The 20,403-nt window shown below is 37.0% G+C and overlaps 1 protein-coding gene across 7 annotated transcripts in view; it reads left to right on the forward strand.

Annotated features, from left to right (window-relative positions):
- LOC128157265 (neurabin-1-like) overlaps positions 1–20,403 on the forward strand; it is a 30,615-nt gene that overhangs the window by 1,282 nt on the left and 8,930 nt on the right. For all 7 annotated transcript variants that reach the window (XM_052819727.1, XM_052819730.1, XM_052819728.1 and 4 more), the window contains exons 2-16: positions 844–3,218; positions 5,979–6,082; positions 6,961–7,097; positions 7,737–7,869; positions 8,941–9,061; positions 12,801–12,905; positions 13,788–14,061; positions 14,773–15,030; positions 15,307–15,489; positions 15,709–15,830; positions 16,047–16,143; positions 17,895–18,012; positions 18,127–18,195; positions 18,368–18,522; positions 18,676–18,749. In XM_052819727.1, the coding sequence (XP_052675687.1) occupies positions 982–3,218; positions 5,979–6,082; positions 6,961–7,097; positions 7,737–7,869; positions 8,941–9,061; positions 12,801–12,905; positions 13,788–14,061; positions 14,773–15,030; positions 15,307–15,489; positions 15,709–15,830; positions 16,047–16,143; positions 17,895–18,012; positions 18,127–18,195; positions 18,368–18,522; positions 18,676–18,749 (4,187 nt within the window). In that variant the 5' untranslated portion in view covers positions 844–981. The remainder of the gene's footprint in view (positions 1–843; positions 3,219–5,978; positions 6,083–6,960; positions 7,098–7,736; positions 7,870–8,940; positions 9,062–12,800; positions 12,906–13,787; positions 14,062–14,772; positions 15,031–15,306; positions 15,490–15,708; positions 15,831–16,046; positions 16,144–17,894; positions 18,013–18,126; positions 18,196–18,367; positions 18,523–18,675; positions 18,750–20,403) is intronic.

A 20,403-nucleotide genomic window follows, 5' to 3' on the forward strand; every position in this document is an offset into this window, starting at 1 on the left:
TTTTTGATTTTTTTTTATCAGATAAAAATTCACACTTTGATAAAAGAAAGTATATGTACATATATTTCCAGCATAAATTTGATAAAGGTCAAAGCTGCCCATTTTAAATGAATTGTTGAATGTATATTATGTATATTAGTTTTAGGTTGCCACATATCTAGATTAATATTTGATTTGTTGGAAGTTCTCTGAATGTAATTGCTTCCTCTATTTCATGGGAATATTAATTTTATACCAGGACAGACCTAAGAGAGCTTGGATATTTGTTCTGTAGTATGTGTGTTATGTCCTCTCAGTGTGGATAGGGAACTTAGATTTCCCTGTACATTTTACCTCCTTTTACTTTCAAACTGATCAACTTTGTACATTCAGTATGATGATAGTCAATGATGTTAGGCCAAGCTTATAGTATTCTCTGATTAGAGCAGTCCTTTATATTTACATACCAATGTTTTATCAATAACTTTCAAGTGTTTGATAAGTTAGTAATAGGTATTACACTCAGTACTTTAACAATCAACATGATACCATGATACAAGTGTAAAGAGTGTAAATACTTCAAAAAAGCTGCAGATAAGTACATGATACAATGACAGGGGAATTGTTCTCAATGCTATACTCAAATAGTACTAGTAAAAATTACATTTTAGATAAGTAAGTTTAAGTAATGTGTCAATTGTGTTTTGTGCATTCATTGTTTTTATTTTGACATATATATTCCAACATAAGTACCTTATAGAAAATACCAAAGTACGTAATCTTTACTTCTATATGAGATTGCTGTACTTACCATGAGCTATATTTTACACTGCATTGTAAGATTTGATTTTCTTTGTTTTGAAGGTTCACCATGTTCTTGGATTGTGATGGGTAACCTCATCAGGTGTGGGTGACAGGTGCCCCTATCCAGGGGGTCCTCTACATGTCTGTATATTTCAATTCTCTGTGATATAAAACTGTCCTCCTCAATGATGTCGTGCCATGACCTCATATAGAAGTCCGCGAGCTGAAATACTAGCAGGAAGTCGAGTTCGAAGTGGAAGCATTCTCTCTGATGAAGGATCACAGAAGGACAGCCCATCCTCTTCCAGAACATCCTCAGTAAACTCTTCCTCCTCCTCCTCTAACATGGAGGGATACTCCACTGCAGATTCTGCACTTAGAGGGAGATTGAATGTGTACGGGTCCAAAGTGAGTAAGATGAAGGAAAGATTCCAACAAGAGTCCAGGAAACCAGAAGAACCGAGATCCCTCTCCGCAGGCCGAGTCTCTGAGTCAGACCACTCGCCTGAGATCAAGCGCAAGAAGACAAGTGAGATGCAGTCCAGTGGGAGCCTGCAGGGAGAAAACAGCCAGCCAAGTCTACATGATGCTGCCAACCATGTCCAGAGGTTTATGTACACAAGGGCACTGTTCGCTAGAATGGAGGAGAAGAATCGTCCGCCTGTGGAACCGGTACAACTTACTAAGCCAAGGAAACTGTCCCCATCTCCTGCCGGCCCCCTATCTCCAGCCCTGTCCCCAGATCACAGTATAAGTAGTTCCTCCAAGGATAACAACTGGCCCGCCCCGGATAAAAGTAGCAAGGAGGAACCTGGCCATGAAGTGGCAGCCACTGGTGTCAAGTCCAGGATTGAGCCCAAGAGTTCCTATTCAGCATTCAGTAATATGGCAGGTGGACTGCTGTGGAAACGTAGGCAGTATGAAAGTAGAGCCAATCCAGACTATGGAAAGAAAGACGACTCTGGGAGACAGAATGGAGAAACATTAAATGTGTTAAGTCGAGGATATGATAGAAATATGGATTCAAGAAAAATTATGTCTGAAGAAAACTTGTTGTCAAGTAGTTCAAAACAGGAGTTAAATGAAACAAGCACTCGTCGATCAAGATCAGATTCCCTGGAAACGGCCAACACATCCGAGCATTCTTCCTACGAAGGAGATAAAAGACCCGTAACCCTTCCCCGCAATTATAAACCTTCTGAAAGTGTTGTTATGAGACAGAAAAAGTTTGACAATGATACCAGAATGGACAGTGCCAAAAGACTAAGCAAAGAGGAGATTCAGGCTGCAATAAACAAAGCAGATTCCTACTTAACCCACAAAAAAGATTCAAACAATGACTTTCAGTCCAAGAGGCGGTCCTGGGAGCTGCGAGAACAAATGTCAGATATTTCTGAAGGAAGCCTGTATGGCTGGACCAAAAGCAAGAATCAGCGGTTGTCTAGGTCCACTGACTGTCTAGACAACAGGACCAATGAACCTTCAGCTAGACACTCTGACTCAGAGAGAGGTCGTAGTTCAAAGTCTGCAGATCCTGTAACACGGGACAGGTCCTTGGATCTAGGGGACAGAGTTCCCGGTCTGACCTCTCCCTCCAGACAAATTCCAGGTGTGAAGCCCCCCATACCTAGCAAGCCAAGTGTGTTACTTACCGACGGTTCAGGTAGTGATTCATCTACTGGTGCTTCTACAGGTAGAAGACAGTCCCCTGTGCCCAAACGAACAGCCCCTCCCCCACCAAACAAAGCCCCACCATCCCTTCCCAGAACAACCCCAGCCTCATTGTCATCCTCTAGTGATAATGTGAGGGACTTGAAAAATCAAAAGAGTGAACCTGACAAGCCTTCCCCTGTCAGTGAAAGTTTTGAGATGATATCTGCAAATGAAACAAATTTAGATCCCCAAAGTGTAAATGACATTAGTGTACCCCATGTCAGTGACACGGACGGTGAGAGACCTTACCAAAATGTTGCCAGTTCAAAGTCAGGTCTTCTTGAATCTACATCTCAGCATAAATCAGAGAGAGAACAAAGGACTTTGTTGCCAAAAGACTCTGACCGAGAGATAGTGCCAAAAGAGGCGATGGTCGCTGAATCTGCCCAGTCACCATCTTCTGTGATATCAAGCAAAGGTGTAGACAGTGAGTCCGATCTCTATGAACCTGTGATTCCAAAGTGCCACTTGCCACCCCCTCCCCCCTATCCCAATCCCCCACCCCCACCATATCAGAGCCATGTGTCGCCACCTAATTCCTCCCCTCTCCCTTCAATGGTGGACCAGATCCCTGCATCGCATCACTATGAGAATGTGAAATCCTCCACCTACGCCAACGATGAGAATTCTCAGGAAGTAAGAAATGGGGAGACAACTCCGCCAGTCCAGAAGAGAACAGCTGAAGGATTAACGAACAACTCGGATAAATACACTAAAACAAGGTGAGTTACTCCATTACACACACATTGTAGGTTTGTTTTTTTATCAGTGAAAGTTCTGAGCTATGCACAAAGCTCGTAGTGTAAGCCAGTTAAGTACGATGCTGACATAACTTATCAGTAGTTATATATTTTGTTAAACCTGTGCTTTTCAAGATAAATTGTTTATTTATTGGATGTGAAGTAGTACAGGGACAGACAAGATATTTGGATTGATTAAAATTAGAGAAAAACAGAAATCTCATGAATACGCTTCTACTCACTAGAGAAATTGTTAAATCTAAGACTTCTTAGTCACATCAGAATAGGTTTTCAAAGCTTAAAATGTTTTTCCTGAGTGAAAACTATTTTGTAACATGGGATTCGATGAAGTTGTTTTATTCTTGAGCACTTGCTTTAAACCTAATTGGTGATTAATAGTCTTTAATCAGACACTTGAACCCAAACACTTAGAGCAGCATTTCCCTCAGTCAGAACTTAGAGACCTATGGTTTTATTGGTTTGTTCCCGTTTTGCACACATTTGAAAATTTGGTGTCGAAAAAATGTGTGAGAAACGGGAATTTTACCATGTGAGTTAATTGCTTAATTGCTATAGTCTATATCACAGTTCCAGTGAGGGCAATTGACAATAAAATAAATAAAACATATCTACTCGCAATTGATATTTACTTTTATTACATGTTACAATATAACTTGCATAAAAACACATTTACATATAATTGACATCCATCTTCTTGAATTTAATTTCAGACTTCAATTTGGTCACGAACAATTTCATTAATTTATTTCAAACTATTGTATATGTAGTGCTTTTCTTTATCTTGCTGTCTATATGAAGTACATGTACATGTAACAAGCTTGAAGAGAAAATATATTTTAATGTTCAATTATTGCTTTTGCTGACATAAATGGAGGAAATGCGTTTGGTGAAAATGCTGTTAAATATTTTTCAGCTATGCTATGGCTTGAATAATCGAAGAAAATAGACAAATTGTATGATGATAAATCGGCAATTTTTAATGCTTCAAAAACTGTAAAGATATTTTCACAAAATCTATCAAATGTAGACCTACATGTAATTCATGCATGGTCAACCTTCTTCATTTTGAAGTTTATTGAATCCATATTAAAATTATTATTTTAGTCGGAATTCTTTGTGCTTCATGTATTTAGCTACTGATTTGAAAAACCAGAAAGTGACCCGCAATATATACTAAAGCGGTGGTGTCATAAGAACTACTGTCAAGTTGAAAAAAGAGACATGGAGTACCCCATGACTGTACGTGTAGTTTTCCCCTTCATCATTTAATTATACATCATATGTATAATTATCCATTGAATCAGCTTCCAGTTGGCTTGGAACCAGAATTTTCCCTCAATATTCATTTAATTTTATATTTAAGATAAATGGACAAAAATGTAAAAGTAAAATCATCTAATCATTATCAGTGAGCCGAAATTAAAGACTAAAAATATCATTTTATTTATTTTATCAAATGAAAAAAATGCATGGTGAGTTATTAGTAATCGGACATAAAACACAACAAAATATCTATATTCTTTTTGCTAATTCATTGTAAGGCACTGATAAAACACAGGTTAAAGATCCAGGTAAATGCTTTGATTGGAAGCAGACTATAATTGCTATCACAACACAAATCACACCTATTGTTCTATACCCAATTATCAAATGTGTGCAAAACGGGAACACACTGTTTTACATGTATTGTGGCAATTAAGGGTCATAAGAAACTCTAGTTCAAACACATGGGTCAAATGATTGGCTGATCTGTTACCCTAGCAATAGGATAACCTGGGCTTTGTTCCAGTGTGATGTATGTACACACAGCAGGTTTATAGTACTAGTCTTATCGCTTGTTTTACTCACAGCATTGTAATGGATGAGATTTTTATTTTCATCTTCCAAAAACAACATCCCAGGAACCGTCTGTGACTTGAAAGTTTATCGACTTCATCAGGTCGATTTTTGCTGATCGCTTATCTCTGTAGATATGTTCTTTTGTGATGACTAGATTTGTTTATCGGCTAGTTGGTGCAGTGTTCTTACAATGAACATGAAAAGGCAGTGTTGAATTTCATAAGGAAGATTTAGAGAGTGAAGATTGTACAATTTTTATGTAACAGTATGGCCCACTATTGTATTGAAGACAGATGTGAACCCATCGAAGTCTGCTGCCAGGTTTGCAGTGTATCCGAATTCCTGGGGATCTTTGTTTTTACTTGACAGCATTCATTCATAAGTGCTGGAAAATTTGGTTAGAATTCACGGCTTGTAGTGTTGGAGGAAAGAGAGGGTTAGTGATGCAAGGGGAGTGTCGGGGTCATAACAAGAGGTGGTCTAAATGAGCAGGACTAACAGTAATATGATTATAATTGATAAACCAACTAGACTGACTTTGCTTCATATTCAGGAAAGAAAACGAAAGTAAGTGTCATCATGCGAGTTACATACATTTCTTTAATGTATGTTAAAACAATTTCTGAATAATGTGTTAATTTTCTCTTAGCAACATTCGTTTTAATTGATGACAAAGAGAGGTGAATGAAATGTCTAATCTGGGTTAAAAGTATGGTGTTCAAAGATCTCCAAGATTAACATGGCCTTTTTAAGGAAATTTTTCATACATGTACTTTTATCTGCGTAAGAACAAGACTTTATTTTTTGGTTAGCCTCTCTTGATTTTAGTCCCTGGTAATGATTGGACAGCTACTTTAACATGTTATTCTTTTTCTGTGACAGCTCAAGAAGTGGAGCCTATGTCGACCCCAAGACAGAGATTCCACCGCGGGAGGCGGGCGACGGACACGAAGAGCCGGACACTGTCCACTCCGACAGCCACGCTGGTCAGTATTCTCAGAGATCCCTGGTAAGCCAGGGGAAATCACTCAGACACAGGTTTATGTAAAGAGGAAAAATGTTACCTTTTTATTTTTGCCTTAAGTTTTATTTTTTTTTCAATGTCAGTGAGTGGATTTAATATGAGGCTAAGTTAAAATAATCAGAAACTGATTTCCAGGGTATAAGAGGGAGGAAACGTTTTACATTTCTGATAAGTGAAAAATAACAGTTGAGTTAAAATAAGATTGTATACAGTATTACAAGGACTTTGTAATCGGAAAATAAAAGTCGGTGTTTGCAGTGGAACCTCTGAATGATTGGTTTGGGAAGGGATTATGTAAGATTTGATCTGTAAAGTTTAGCAGAATAGTGCAATAAAGTTAAGCTTTTATTTACATAACATGCAATTACAAAGTGTATTCACTGGTTTGGGTGTTGAACTAAGGGGGTTGACCATAAACAATAAACATCATAAAACAAGTCGGGTCAGAGGCCCCCATGTGTGTTCACCTGTGTACCTCTGAGGGTCAGGTAATTAAGATTCCAGGTACACACATTCCTGGCCCAGCCATCAGCCATTTGTAATGATGTACTTTGAACTGAATACAGGAACCGGCCTTCAGGTCTGCTACATGTACCGGCACTTAAGATAATTGATTACTGGATTTGTATGATTTACCAGTGCCAGGACAGTTAACACATGTTCATATTAAAAGAATATCTGCTACATGGTTTTTAGTTTTCACTAAGAAGCAATGCAAAATATGATAGCCATGCACTGATAGAAGTAATTGACTCTTCACAAGGAACAGTTACAAACAACCTTCTCCTAATTGGTTTTAATTTGAAACTGTTTTGATGTTGTGGACTATTTCGTTTGTAGAATTCCATGAGTATGTGAGTGTTGCCCATGAGTTTATTGAAATCGAAGGATTGGACAGCACTGATGAATCCTCCGACGAAGAGCCTGTCTCTCATAAGAAAGCCACGCGGGTCAAGTTCAGCAGGGCACCCATCAAGGTACCAGTTAACAGCACTGACTCACAACGGAGTCTGCTGAGACAAAAAAAAGATTGACTCAGGCGAAGAGTTTTCTTGTGGAAAACTGTGTCAAAGTGTCAAACTTTTCTATTCAGTACTGAGATTATAAACTTGTGTAGAAGGAAAGGGAAATGAGGTCTATTGCCAGGTTCTAAAAACTTCAAGGCTGTGAATTTGTGGATATAAATTGTTCACTGCATCTTGAATGTGTTCAGCTTTTCAATTACTGTTAATATAAATTATTGATGTTTCCGTAATCTTAATGGTAGTGCAGATGTACAGATATCTTAAAGCCCTAAAATCTCAGAAGCAGGGAAATAGAATGAAGTCTGATTTACATATAGTAATAATTTTTCACTCATTTTCATGAGCTTTATGTAGCTATTGCACACTTTTTTCACAGAGATTGAAGTTCTCCGTTTACTCCTTTACATAAGCTACATGTATCACTGTTGTAGCTTTACATAAGCTACATGTATCACTGTTGTAGCTTTACATAAGCTACATGTATCACTGTTGTAGCTTTACATAAGCTACATGTATCACTGTTGTAGCTTTACATAAGCTACATGTATCACTGTTGTAGCTTTACATAAGCTACATGTATCACTGTTGTAGCTTTTCCACACCTTTTCCACGGACGACTATGACCGTCGCAATGAGGATGTGGATCCAGTGGCAGCATCCGCGGAATATGAACTAGAGAAGCGTGTGGAAAAGATGGACGTTTTTCCTGTGGATCTCCTCAAAGGTAAATATGATTTTTCTCTTATTTTAACAATGTCTTTTCATTTAGACTGGAAAATAGTGCAAATTATGTTGGTCATAATGGGCTTTGTATATTAAAAATTCTCAGTGTTACTCATGTTTAAAATGTATTAGGTATTAATCAACTTGAGGTAATAATGACATTGAATATGTCAAATAAATTACAGAAATTTTGAGAGGGCCACTCATATTGCTTTTGTGTAAAACGTTAGGAGAAAGAGTGATGATATATTAATTAAACAGCTTATTCTTTACAGCAAGGAATTGAAATTTAATATGTTCATTATCAGATTATAAAGAGAATTTGAGTTAGAATAATGAAATAATATAGGGATACATGTACTTAAAATGTTAGACAAGATGAAGATTTGTCAAAAGCTTTAGAAATCAATTTGATAGTCAAAGAAACCGTAACTCAGACAAAGATCAGTGCTCTGGGAGGGAGAAATCTGTCGCTTAAATAGACACCTGATTTGTTTTACTTGATTATAAACTGCTCATTAAACAGACAGTTTGGCCTGATTTTTCTTGATCTTTGAATGTGTTAATCAGATAATTGACCTGTGTAAAGTTTCAGTCCAGGAAACTTCAAAAGTTCTGCTCTGTTTGATCAGGGTAACACAGGAAACAAGACCTAGAATTTATGTGTGTGGATAAAATCACAATATGTTAATGTAGTGTTTTGTTGATATTTTTAGATAACACTTGACATTAAAAATCTGATTCATTTATTGTAAATTTTAAATCAATGATTGAGATAAATTTAGATAGATTTTCAGTATTTTTCTTGAAATATTTTCTCTACTCATAGTCTCTTGATGTGAACTTAATACACAGGTGTGTGTTCACATTTGTGGATGGTACTAAACCCATTATAAGGATTGTTTACCAAGGAAAAAATAAAATGTTTCCTGTTGTTTTGTGATGAATGAAGACTGTTATGTATCTTTAAATCAGAATTTAAGTGAAACAGACAGGCTTATATTATACTTTTTATACAAATGGATCAGTGTGTTGAGAATTAAAACCGAATGCTGGTATTGTGAATTAACAGGACCCGAGGGACTCGGCCTCAGCATCATTGGTATGGGAGTGGGGGCAGACGCTGGGCTTGAGAAACTAGGGATCTTCATCAAGACCCTGACCGAGGGAGGAGCCGCTCAGAGAGACAAAAGGTAGGACATTTACCGGTATTTACAGTACTGAAAGTGGGTGGGGTGCTTGACCATGACCTTTTATAACCTTTATACATGGAGAAACAGAAAGTAGGGCGTTGATTTACAGTCTTAAAGATTTAATTTAAGGAGGGGGAGGGGTTGGTTGACCTTGTGGTTGTATGGAGGGGTGTGTTTGTCCCTGACCTTGACCTTTTATGACCCTTTTACTGAAATACAATGTTTTACTTCAAAACAGACTTGGGTTTGTGAATACATGTATAAGACAATTACGAGTGGAATATTGGATGGAAGTCTAGTTTCTTATGGATGGTGTTGCTTACGTGAGAACTATAAACAGAAGGACGGTTACATATTACTGCAGAGTTGATGGATCTTAAGCCATAAAGAAAGGAATTCACTTTGAGGATATTGTAAATATTCTGTAAACTCTGTGAGGTTTCATTCTTTTCTGAGGGAGATTTCCTCTCTCTCCCCATTATGTGCAAATATCTCGACTTTGTCTTTGACATACTGTACATAACTTTCCTCCTCTATAGGTAGGGGGGGGGGTCTACTGTTCTCCAGTGAACCTTTCTTTGATAAATTGATATACATGTACTTCACATCAGATGAGATGAAAGACTCACTGTGTATAGCATGAACGCCTATCTGAGGGCCAGTGTTTGTTTATCTAGGGATAGTTTTGATGGTGGAAATCATGACCAGATAATTCAGCAGCCTTCAGCAGGGTAGTAGGAAATATCTTGTATTGCTCCGGGGGAGCTAAGATATCACGCTACAGAACTAACATGATGTCCACATGTCTGTGTATTGAGACTAGTCAGAGATTTCAGTTTTTACATTCCTATATAACTCTATAATAACCTATTAATACCAGTCAATTTCTTTTGTTTTATAAAGCAATCAGTCTAGAATTTCATTCAACATATTTTTTTTGATCGGCTTTGGCCGATCACAGTTGTGTCTGTATGAGGCATCCGGCAAATTTTACTATTTGCGCACGCATTGCGCCTTGCACTACTTTATTTACTATACAATGACAGCTCCGTGTAAATCTTTAAACACATGTAGATTACTGAAAACGTTATTCAAATGCGTTTGCCATTCAAATCATGTGGGTTTTTTTATATATGATAGAATATTAATCAGAAGTGTAATTCAGTTACTAAAAGTAAAGTTTATTCATGCCGTGCTATTTCGGATATAAAAAAAACAGTGCGATATATCTTATTTATCATGTTTATTGCATGAACCATAATCATATTACTGTGGAGTCATTAGATTTCGTGGTGGCTCAATTTTTGTGGAATTCGTGGTATCTCTTATCCACGAATTAACATCCTCCAAGAATTAATAGATTAGCGTATTAAATTCTGATTTCCCTTTTCAAGTATAAGAGAATACATGAAATTACCTCCCCAGGAATTTAAGCAATCCACGAAAATTGGCCCCCACAAATTTTATTGATTCCACAGTATGCTTTCGCATTACAGTAATGGAGCTGACCAATGATGCTACTTTAAAAGGATACTTGGTTTGCTTTAGTGTATAAAAGAAATATGCGCATAGGAAAGTTTATAAAAGTTTAAGTTTGCAAAACTTTTGCAAGGGTTTATGATAAATATTTGATACCAAATTGCAACCTTTAGAGATCTTTAATCTGCATCACACCAGCTTCTGCCTGGGTGAGATTTATCAGCTGGGGGTGTCTCTCCTCATCAAATCACTGACATTACTGACCCATATTTTAGGCCTGCAGCACCAAGTTATGAACTTTTTATTTCCTCTGTAAGTAAACATTATTTTCTTCGTTAAGACCTGTTACAAACCAGTGAATTTATCACGAGATAAATCACCTGAGGTATTTGTGCAGGTTGAATGATTGGGTAATTGGGAAGCTTTTATACCTAGTGTTTTCTATTCTTAGAATCATCAGGCGAATTATTGTCAGGAAATTCTATTTCTGTACTGTGCAATTTTTTAAAAGAAATATTCAACATACTTTTGGTGATTTTACCATGAATTTCAAATATGCTGGTATTTGAATGCAACAGAAGAAAAAAAAAAGGTGTATCTTGCCATAAAAATCACTCGGGCTACTTTCTCAATTTGCTTGGTTATTTTTCTTCTTTGTTGAGTGCAGCTATTTGAAGTGGAGAGTTGAGGGAAGAAGTTTGTGATAATTCACACGATATGTAAACTTAGATTTGAACAGTGACTCAGAAATTAATGAATTTGCTGAAGGGCTGGGCAGGGTGGGCAATTAATGGCAGAACTTTGACTACTGCCAAATCCTGTGTATAAGTAAGACAGCTTAGACATTCAGTACATGAACAAGGGTAAAAAAGATGAGATCTGTTGTCGGAGGGAAACATCCATGGCAGCTGTTTATCTGTGTATAAAGGGTTTCATCTGTTGGTACTAGAAGTGTGTGAGAGTTTTTAATGAGTTCCCAGGACACGATATTTCTGTCTGTCTGTAAGACATTCCTGATTATTACAAGCATCTGTGATTAACATGGACCCTACAAGATCCACATGTCTGTCGGGGCGACCAGGGGTTCCCCTATCCCTGTACTGCCCTGTCTGACCGGCTCAGGGAGGGAAGCATTCTGTGTTATTTATGGGATGTTCCTGTAGCAGAGGAGTCTGTGTTTTCAGGAACTTATTCTCTATGTAAGTATAGAAAGATCAAATCTATTGACTGAATATTGTTGGTAAGGTTGCTTTGTTTAAAAAAAAGAAGAAGAGAATTTACAGGTGTTACAGTTGGTGAATTGTTGTGAAAGCTGGAATTTAATTATAGGACATACGTCTCAACAAATTCCTTTTTCAGTCTTCTCTTGCCAGGCAAATATTTCTTTTCCATTGAGAAAAGAACTTTTGTTTGAAGTGCTTCAAGATGTTAAAATGCAGTGCAGAAGATAGATAAAAAGATGATATGGTTGTGTGCCACTAGTGGCACAATGCAAGGATCAGATATATGGAAAATAAATCTCTCTCTCAGCAGATGTTTCTGACTGCTGAAATTCTGACTTTGGAGGAGACTTAATCCTCTAGATGTTGGAATCTGTCTGAAACATTCCAGAAGGTGACTGAATTTGTGTCTTATCTGTTTGTAACCGGCTTTATTTACCATTGCAGATTTCTCTGAGCAATGTGAATCCATACACTAGAATTTAGCATTGTTGTGTCCTTGATTTGACTGGGGCATGTAGAGTGGTTCCATTTCCTGACCCTTTGTCAAACAATTCTAAACTGTTTTTACAATATATGCAGATGCTGACAGCAATTTGTTGTAACTGAACTTGAGTTTTGATTTACACGTACCGGTACTAACTCCTCTTTTGCAATTCTGCATCATTTGATCCATGGCAACAGACAATGATTTAAAGATGGAATTAAGACCTTTGATTATAAATTTATCTCATGAAGTGAGTTTTTTTGGTAGTGAGCTGCTTCTTGATAGCTAGACTTCTGTCTGCAGTGTTTGTTGTGACTGACTTGGTGACTGAATTGAAGATGACCTTCACCTTTTCATGTTTCATATCATACTTATATATTTACATTAAAAAAGTTTGTTGATCAATTTTACATTTACCAGTATGTAGGACACGTTTTAACTACAGTATTACCATGGTCAGGTTATTCACAGAGTAACTACATGTATCTGGTACATGTATTTGTATTGCACCACCTCCACTGCTTTACACTTGATTGTTGTTGCTTATTTTTAGAATCCAGGTAAACGACCAGATTATCGAGGTGGACGGGAAGAGTTTGGTGGGGGTGACCCAGGCCTACGCAGCCTCCGTACTCAGGAACACCAGCGGAAAAGTGCAGTAAGTTTCCTTCCTCGTAATCACCCACAGTCGCATGTCCTCGTTCTTAATCACCCACAGACTTGGCTCTTTAATTAGGCTAGGCACAATGCCCTATAGATGCACACTCCATGCTGATGAATTAATCAGTACCAGAACATTTTATTTGCAGTCCAACATACATTTCATTTTTTTGGCTTTGTTATCAATTGAAAGCTGCTGTCATTTGCTGTCATGACCTAGGGTAAGATTGCCAAAGGAATAATTAGATGTGAAAGAACATTGCAATATTTTGTATATTGCTAAAAAATCAAAATCACATGATGGAAATGAAAACATAGTGATGGAAGTAGGCGAATTGTGTGCAAAGCCTTCCACATGCATAAAAAATTAACAAACAAAAATCTGGCAGGAAAATGATGTTCCAATTGATTAATGCAGATAACATTATGCAATGCTGTATGAAGCATGTCCTAATTTTGTAAAACTCCTTTGATATGTGAAGTTTTATATTTCTTGTTCAACATGATTATGATGATTACAATTTCGTAAAAGTTGGTTAATATCAAAGGGGCATACTTCAGAACATGTTGTATCTGGTGATGAAGAGAATGCTAGTTTCAATAAGCCTGCTTAGTTTTAAAAAACTTCAACATCAGCATCAGTTCTCTGTGCCAGTAGAATCCTGTTTGGGGTTTTACCAGTGTACGGCTCTGTTATTGTGGTTTTTGTTGTCTTTGAATCAGTAGTTGCACTGTCTTGGCTTACAGCTTTATCATTATATATCAAATAGTATGTGATTTCAAATTTAGAAAGCTTCTAAATTTGAAAAAATAAGAGATTTTTAACTATTGTATTTACTACTAATGCTCAGTTGTTAAAAAGTTTTATTTCTAATTGAAGATTTATGATTGGACGAGAAAAAGATCCAAGCAGAAGTGAAGTGGCTCGCCTCATCCAGCAATCGTTAGAGCAGGATCGCAAGAGGGAGGAAATGAAGAAGATGGAACAGCAGAGACTTCATCGACAGCTGGAGGAACAGTTCCATCCCCGGGACGAGATCATGGAACACGACCACATGCGTCGAATGTCCGAGACCGAAACAGGGCGCGAGCTGGATGAGACGGATGAGGAGGATGAAGAAGAAGATGAGGACCAGGGTGTGGATGATGATAAGGTTTGATTATTAAATGTAGTTCGTGGATATGATAGAGACTGTAGTTTGTAGATGATGATGGAGACTGTATTTAGTGGATGACGAAAAAGATTTATAGCAAGTGGATGATAAGACCTGTAGTATGTGGATGATGGTGAGGTCTATAGTTAGTGGATGATGTTAAAGTGTGTAATAGGTGGATGATGATAAGGGTTGTATATATTTTATGATAAGGTCTGAAGTAAGTGGATGATACAGTTTGTTGCTGGTGGACAGTAATACATGAACCTATTGTCATTGAATGATTATAACTTTAGTGAGTAGAAGAAGATAAGGTTTGTAGTTAGTGGGTGAGGATATGGTCTTTAGTTTATTGGTGATAAAGACTGTATATGAATGATTATGATAAGTGGATGTTGATAAGGTCTGTAGTTACTAGATGGCTTTGCCAATAAGACCCACAGTAATAGATGAAAATATTATGCATAGTTTATTGAGAATGATATATCTACTGTTTATGGAAAATGTTGTCAGCATTGGATTTCAGTTTATCTTTGAAAATCAAAACAGTATTGTATATTGAATTTTGGAAATGAGAATCATGTTTTTGTAGAGTGTAAGGTGAAGGATTTGTAAATAAAAATGGAACGTGAAAAAATCACATCTGATGCCACCACAATTTATAATGTAAAATACATAAACAATAAAACAATTTCTCTATACTTACATCAGGACATAGATGAATCGGAGAATGCGGACGATGACAATCAGAACAGCCAATCAGAGCAGGAGAATCTGGCAATGGACACCCTGGAGACAGCAGCAGGGGACAGCACTCCTGTGTTACTGCCCCCCGACCTGGAGGGTGAGAGTCCAACAGAGTCCCCGGACGAGAAGCCGCCCATGGAGGTGTTCGACCTCCAGGAGAGTAGCAGTGAGTCCATCTCCCCGGACATGGAGTCACACGCTCTGTTCATCAAACTCAAAGAGGTCAGTCCATGTTTTTGCTAGAAAACCTTACTTAAGGAGGTGCGTTTATGTCATGGCTAGACAAACTCAAAAAGAGGTTATATCCTAAACACTGACCATCCACCTGTTCTGGGGTTTTTTGGTTAACTGAATGGCATTAAGACTTGCACCTTCATCTTACATTCCCTTCTTTTCCCCTTGCTCTTGAAAAGTGATATAATCTCAGAAGTGTTAGATAGAAAGTTTTTTTTCTTCTTAACATTAACCATATGACTCTCTCTCTTCTATCACAATTAGGCTCAGTATAAGAACGCTGTTCATGAAGCGGAGTTGGCCAAAGTGAAAGCGCGGGTGATCTTGTTGGAGTCTGCCGAGAATCAGAAGAAGGAGACGGACAAGAAATGCGAGCAGATGGCCCACCGCCTGAGGGAGATGGAGAAGAAGTTGGAGAGTAATCGCAAGGAGATCAATCATTATCAGGTAAAGAACAGACCTAGGAATGCTCCGGTGTAGCTTTCTATTTTTTATCCATAACATAGAGTTATCTCTCTTTAAAATTACATGAAAGGTGTAAGATTATATGCTTTTGAAATATAATGTATTTTAGTCAACTTTTTTTTATTTAAGTATTACATAAATGTTTTTAAAGTTTATCATAAGTATATGATCATTAACTCTGTTTTTTAATTTCCATTGTAGGATTTGTTAGAAGGATCCCAAGGCCAGTACATAGCATTAGAACGCAAAATGAAGGTTGAATTTTCAGGTCTGGAGAAAAAGTATCACAAGGCCAAGAAATTGATAAAAGACTATCAACAGAGGTAAATTTCATTAAATGTCACATAAGAAATATTTATATTGCTTTGAAGATTCATGTATATTTTAACTATGTTTTGCAAATTAACTAAATCAAATTTTATAAATGATTGATAAAAATTCAAGTACCCTTACCTAGTCAAATGTTCACATGTATAAATCATTTTTACATTTGTCACTTCCTCCTTAATATATTTGACCTATCGGTAATTATTTATCAGAGAAAAAGACTTCATCCAGGAGAGAGAGTCGCTGTTACAGCAGCAGGCGGAGAAGGACCAGCAGTATGATGACCTGGTTCGCTCCCTCAAGGACCGGGTAAGCTCATCCACTACAATGTGTACCGTACATTCCTTGTTTAACGCCAGTACAGAAAAACATGGTTATAGCGAACACAATTATAATGAATTGACGCTTTCAGCAGAGCGATATTCATTTACATTACTATATAATATGTACTGAACTTGATGGATATAATGAATTTCGCTTATAACAAAGTAAAATCACCCGTCCCTGGCACTTCGTTTCTGCAATTCCACGTTTGTATCAAATCACGAGAATATGACATCCAACTTTTGTTATACATTCATAGTTCACAACTATAAGAAAAATGTTAGGAATATTTTTCTAGATTTTACATTTATAAGAATTCCTCAAATGAAATTTAGAATCTTCAGTTATCAGTTGTAAGTTGAAAGACTATCTTTAAACCTCAAATATCTACTGGCACAGAATTATTTGCTGATATTTTTATTACATGTATGTACTGCATTCATTTAGATATACATTTGTGTTTATAACTGTTACAGATCTATGAGCTGGAGATTTAGATATACATTTGTGTTTATAACTGTTACAGATCTATGAGCTGGAGATTTAGATATACATTTGTGTTTATACCTGATACAGATCTATGAGCTGGAGATTTAGATATACATGTGTTTATACCTGATACAGATCTATGAGCTGGAGATTTAGATATACATGTGTTTATACCTGTTACAGATCTATGAGCTGGAGATTTAGATATACATGTGTTTATACCTGATACAGATCTATGAGCTGGAGATTTAGATATACATGTGTTTATACCTGATACAGATCTTTGAGCTGGAGATTTAGATATACATGTGTTTATACCTGATACAGATCTTTGAGCTGGAGATTTAGATATACATGTGTTTATACCTGATACAGATCTTTGAGCTGGAGATTTAGATATACATTTGTTTATACCTGTTACAGATCTTTGAGCTGGAGATTTAGATATACATGTGTTTATACCTGATACAGATCTATGAGCTGGAGATTTAGATATACATGTGTGTTTATACCTGATACAGATCTTTGAGCTGGAGATTTAGATATACATGTGTGTTTATACCTGATACAGATCTTTGAGCTGGAGATTTAGATATACATTTGTGTTTATACCTGATACAGATCTATGAGCTGGAGATTTAGATATACATGTGTTTATACCTGATACAGATCTTTGAGCTGGAGATTTAGATATACATGTGTTTATAACTGTTACAGATCTTTGAGCTGGAGATTTAGATATACATGTGTTTATACCTGATACAGATCTTTGAGCTGGAGATTTAGATATACATGTGTTTATACCTGATACAGATCTATGAGCTGGAGATTTAGATATACATGTGTTTATACCTGATACAGATCTTTGAGCTGGAGATTTAGATATACATGTGTTTATAACTGTTACAGATCTTTGAGCTGGAGATTTAGATATACATGTGTTTATACCTGATACAGATCTTTGAGCTGGAGATTTAGATATACATGTGTTTATACCTGATACAGATCTTTGAGCTGGAGATTTAGATATACATGTGTTTATAACTGTTACAGATCTTTGAGCTGGAGATTTAGATATACATTTGTGTTTATAACTGTTACAGATCTATGAGCTGGAGATTTAGATATACATGTGTTTATACCTGATACAGATCTTTGAGCTGGAGATTTAGATATACATGTGTTTATACCTGATACAGATCTATGAGCTGGAGATTTAGATATACATGTGTTTATACCTGTTACAGATCTTTGAGTTGGAGAAGGAGCTGGGGGAGGTACAGAGGGTGGCCGGTCTACCTGTCAACGTCCCCAGCAGTCATCACCCCCTCCCTTCCCCACCCCTACAGCCAAAACTCGTCCAAAGTACGTAGTTATAACACTCCATCACATTGTTCTGTTTCCTCTCTCCGTTGGCGTTGTGTATCTATATATGACATGGCTGTATCTATATATATGACATGGCTGTATCTTTTACAGAAGTTGAAGCCTCCCCATTAAACGAATCCATCTCTTCCTGTTCGGATACATCACCCACCATTAAGACAGGTAGCAAGGGGTTCTTATTATGATGTTAGGGGGAAAAATTGATATTTTTGAGGCATGCAAGGCTTATGAACTTTATTTCAGATATTCATTTGTATACCTCAGTCCTGTGTATGTTTAACAGTTGTCATTATAAGAGACAGTGTTGATAAGTCCTATGTATCTTTGTGTACAGAGAACGGCTTGGAGGATGATGACTCCTCTGTTGACAGCTTCAGAGGCGCGGTCCCCCAAACCTCACTGCTGGACACCTCGGCCAATCGCGACAAAGGTCAACTGGTCAGCTCGGCCAACAGAAACCGGCGACCTCCCACAAAACGTAACATCAAGGTAACTAGACAAATATATCTACCTGGAGCTCTAACAAAAATTAGGGGGTCTCTTTGCTCGTCATATTATGGCAATTTTATTGTTCTTCATGTGTAGACTTTATCTGATTGATTGGGGGCTTAGTTTTACTGATGTTGACTTGTGTGTTTGTAGCCTGGTGCTGAGGGAGAGCCCGTGGAAGAGGAGGCGAACGAGAGCGGTCTGGAGACGTGGATCAAGCATGACAGGTCAGTACTGTACCATACTGAAAGTGTCTAATATAGGTTATCTATAGTAATACATGTATATCTACATCACGTGAAAAAAGGTGTTAGAAATCTGTACAAATAATTGACCAAATTTTATGTAGGGTTCATTGTACATTTGTAAAACATCAAAATGACCTGTATCATCACCTGTATCATCACCTGTATCATCACCTCAACATATTATTTCATGTTTACATTGTTTGTTGCTGGTCTATACCAGGACAATCAAATACCGTATTTCACGGAATTTAGGTCGATACGGTTTATTGGGCGAAGGAGGCCGTTTTTAGCCATAAAATAAAAAAAAGTATAAATAGGTCGACTTCGAAGAATTGGTCGAAAAATTACCGCTAAATCTAATGAATAAATGGTTTAAACCAATAACGTTATCATATAGTAGCCTTTAATCTTATTTCACAGTTTTAAACAAAAGGGAAATAAAATGTATTTCTTGAAAACATCGTAAGAAAATGTCTGAAATTGCGTCAAAATGTTCAAACCAAATAATTCAGTACGGCCGGTTTTAATTTAAGATCGTTTTTTATTACTTCCCTGCCATGTGTACAAACTGGTGTTAACCGGGGGATAGTTACCTAGCCTGGAGGCATGACTACTGTAGCACATGCCACCCTGTGGCTCTATGTGACTTTTTACTGTGTATATACACACGAGTCAACCTCTGATCTTATTGAAGCCTGCAGGCATGAGTAGCACGTGCCGAGAGTTCAACTGTGTATAAATAAAGTCAGCGCTACCCAGACTGATTTCAGAGACACCTGGCTAAAATTTCATCGAAAGTTTTATGTTGAATATACAGAAAAAGACTTGTTCATGTATTCTATTATGAAAACAAATTGTTTTTTTTTTTTTATTTCTACCCGACGATATTTCCCCCCGTAATTACCCTTTGTACGGTTCTCATTTTACTTTTACCGCGCCAAATCGATTTCCTGTTTATCGTAAGCACACGATCAAAATGCATGACAGCATTTAATGATTCAGTCAGTGATCTAAGTAAGAAATGTAAGAAGAAATAAATCTATTTACATTTAATTTTGTTTAAATGATAAATTACTACAGTACATTGATTAAAATCCATACGATTTTTACACAGAAATTCAAGCAGTATTACAGTAAACACTCATGATTTTATTGGAGGGTTGCATAAATTTTTGCAAAATTCCAACCAAAAAAAAACATAAATTGGGCGAAGCGATGAATAGGGCGAGGTCCACATGTCCGGGGAAAAAAGTATCGACCTAAATTCCGTGAAATACGGTAATCAGATATTCCAGATTTAGTTAATGTTGATGAAGCTCATTTAGCATACTGGAAAGTAAAAGAAATCATGTGACTTAAAATAAGATAGCATGTCAAAAGTTTAGATTGAATCAGAAAACACCCACAGCATGTCGCCTGCTCTGCTACATGACATACACGCTGTATATTACATCAACTCTATACAGTCGGCATTTGATTCACCTTATACTATTAGATGATATACACATGAACGGAGATAGAGACTGTTGCTTTTGATATAATTTGATTTTCAGCATGTTAATTAGTTTTGATTCCAACATTTGCCTGCTGTTTCCGATATAAGCTGTTTTATTTATTGATTTATGTTTGCGAG

This window comes from Crassostrea angulata, chromosome 7 (assembly GCF_025612915.1).
Source record: "Crassostrea angulata isolate pt1a10 chromosome 7, ASM2561291v2, whole genome shotgun sequence".
NCBI classification, from domain to species: domain Eukaryota; kingdom Metazoa; phylum Mollusca; class Bivalvia; order Ostreida; family Ostreidae; genus Magallana; species Magallana angulata.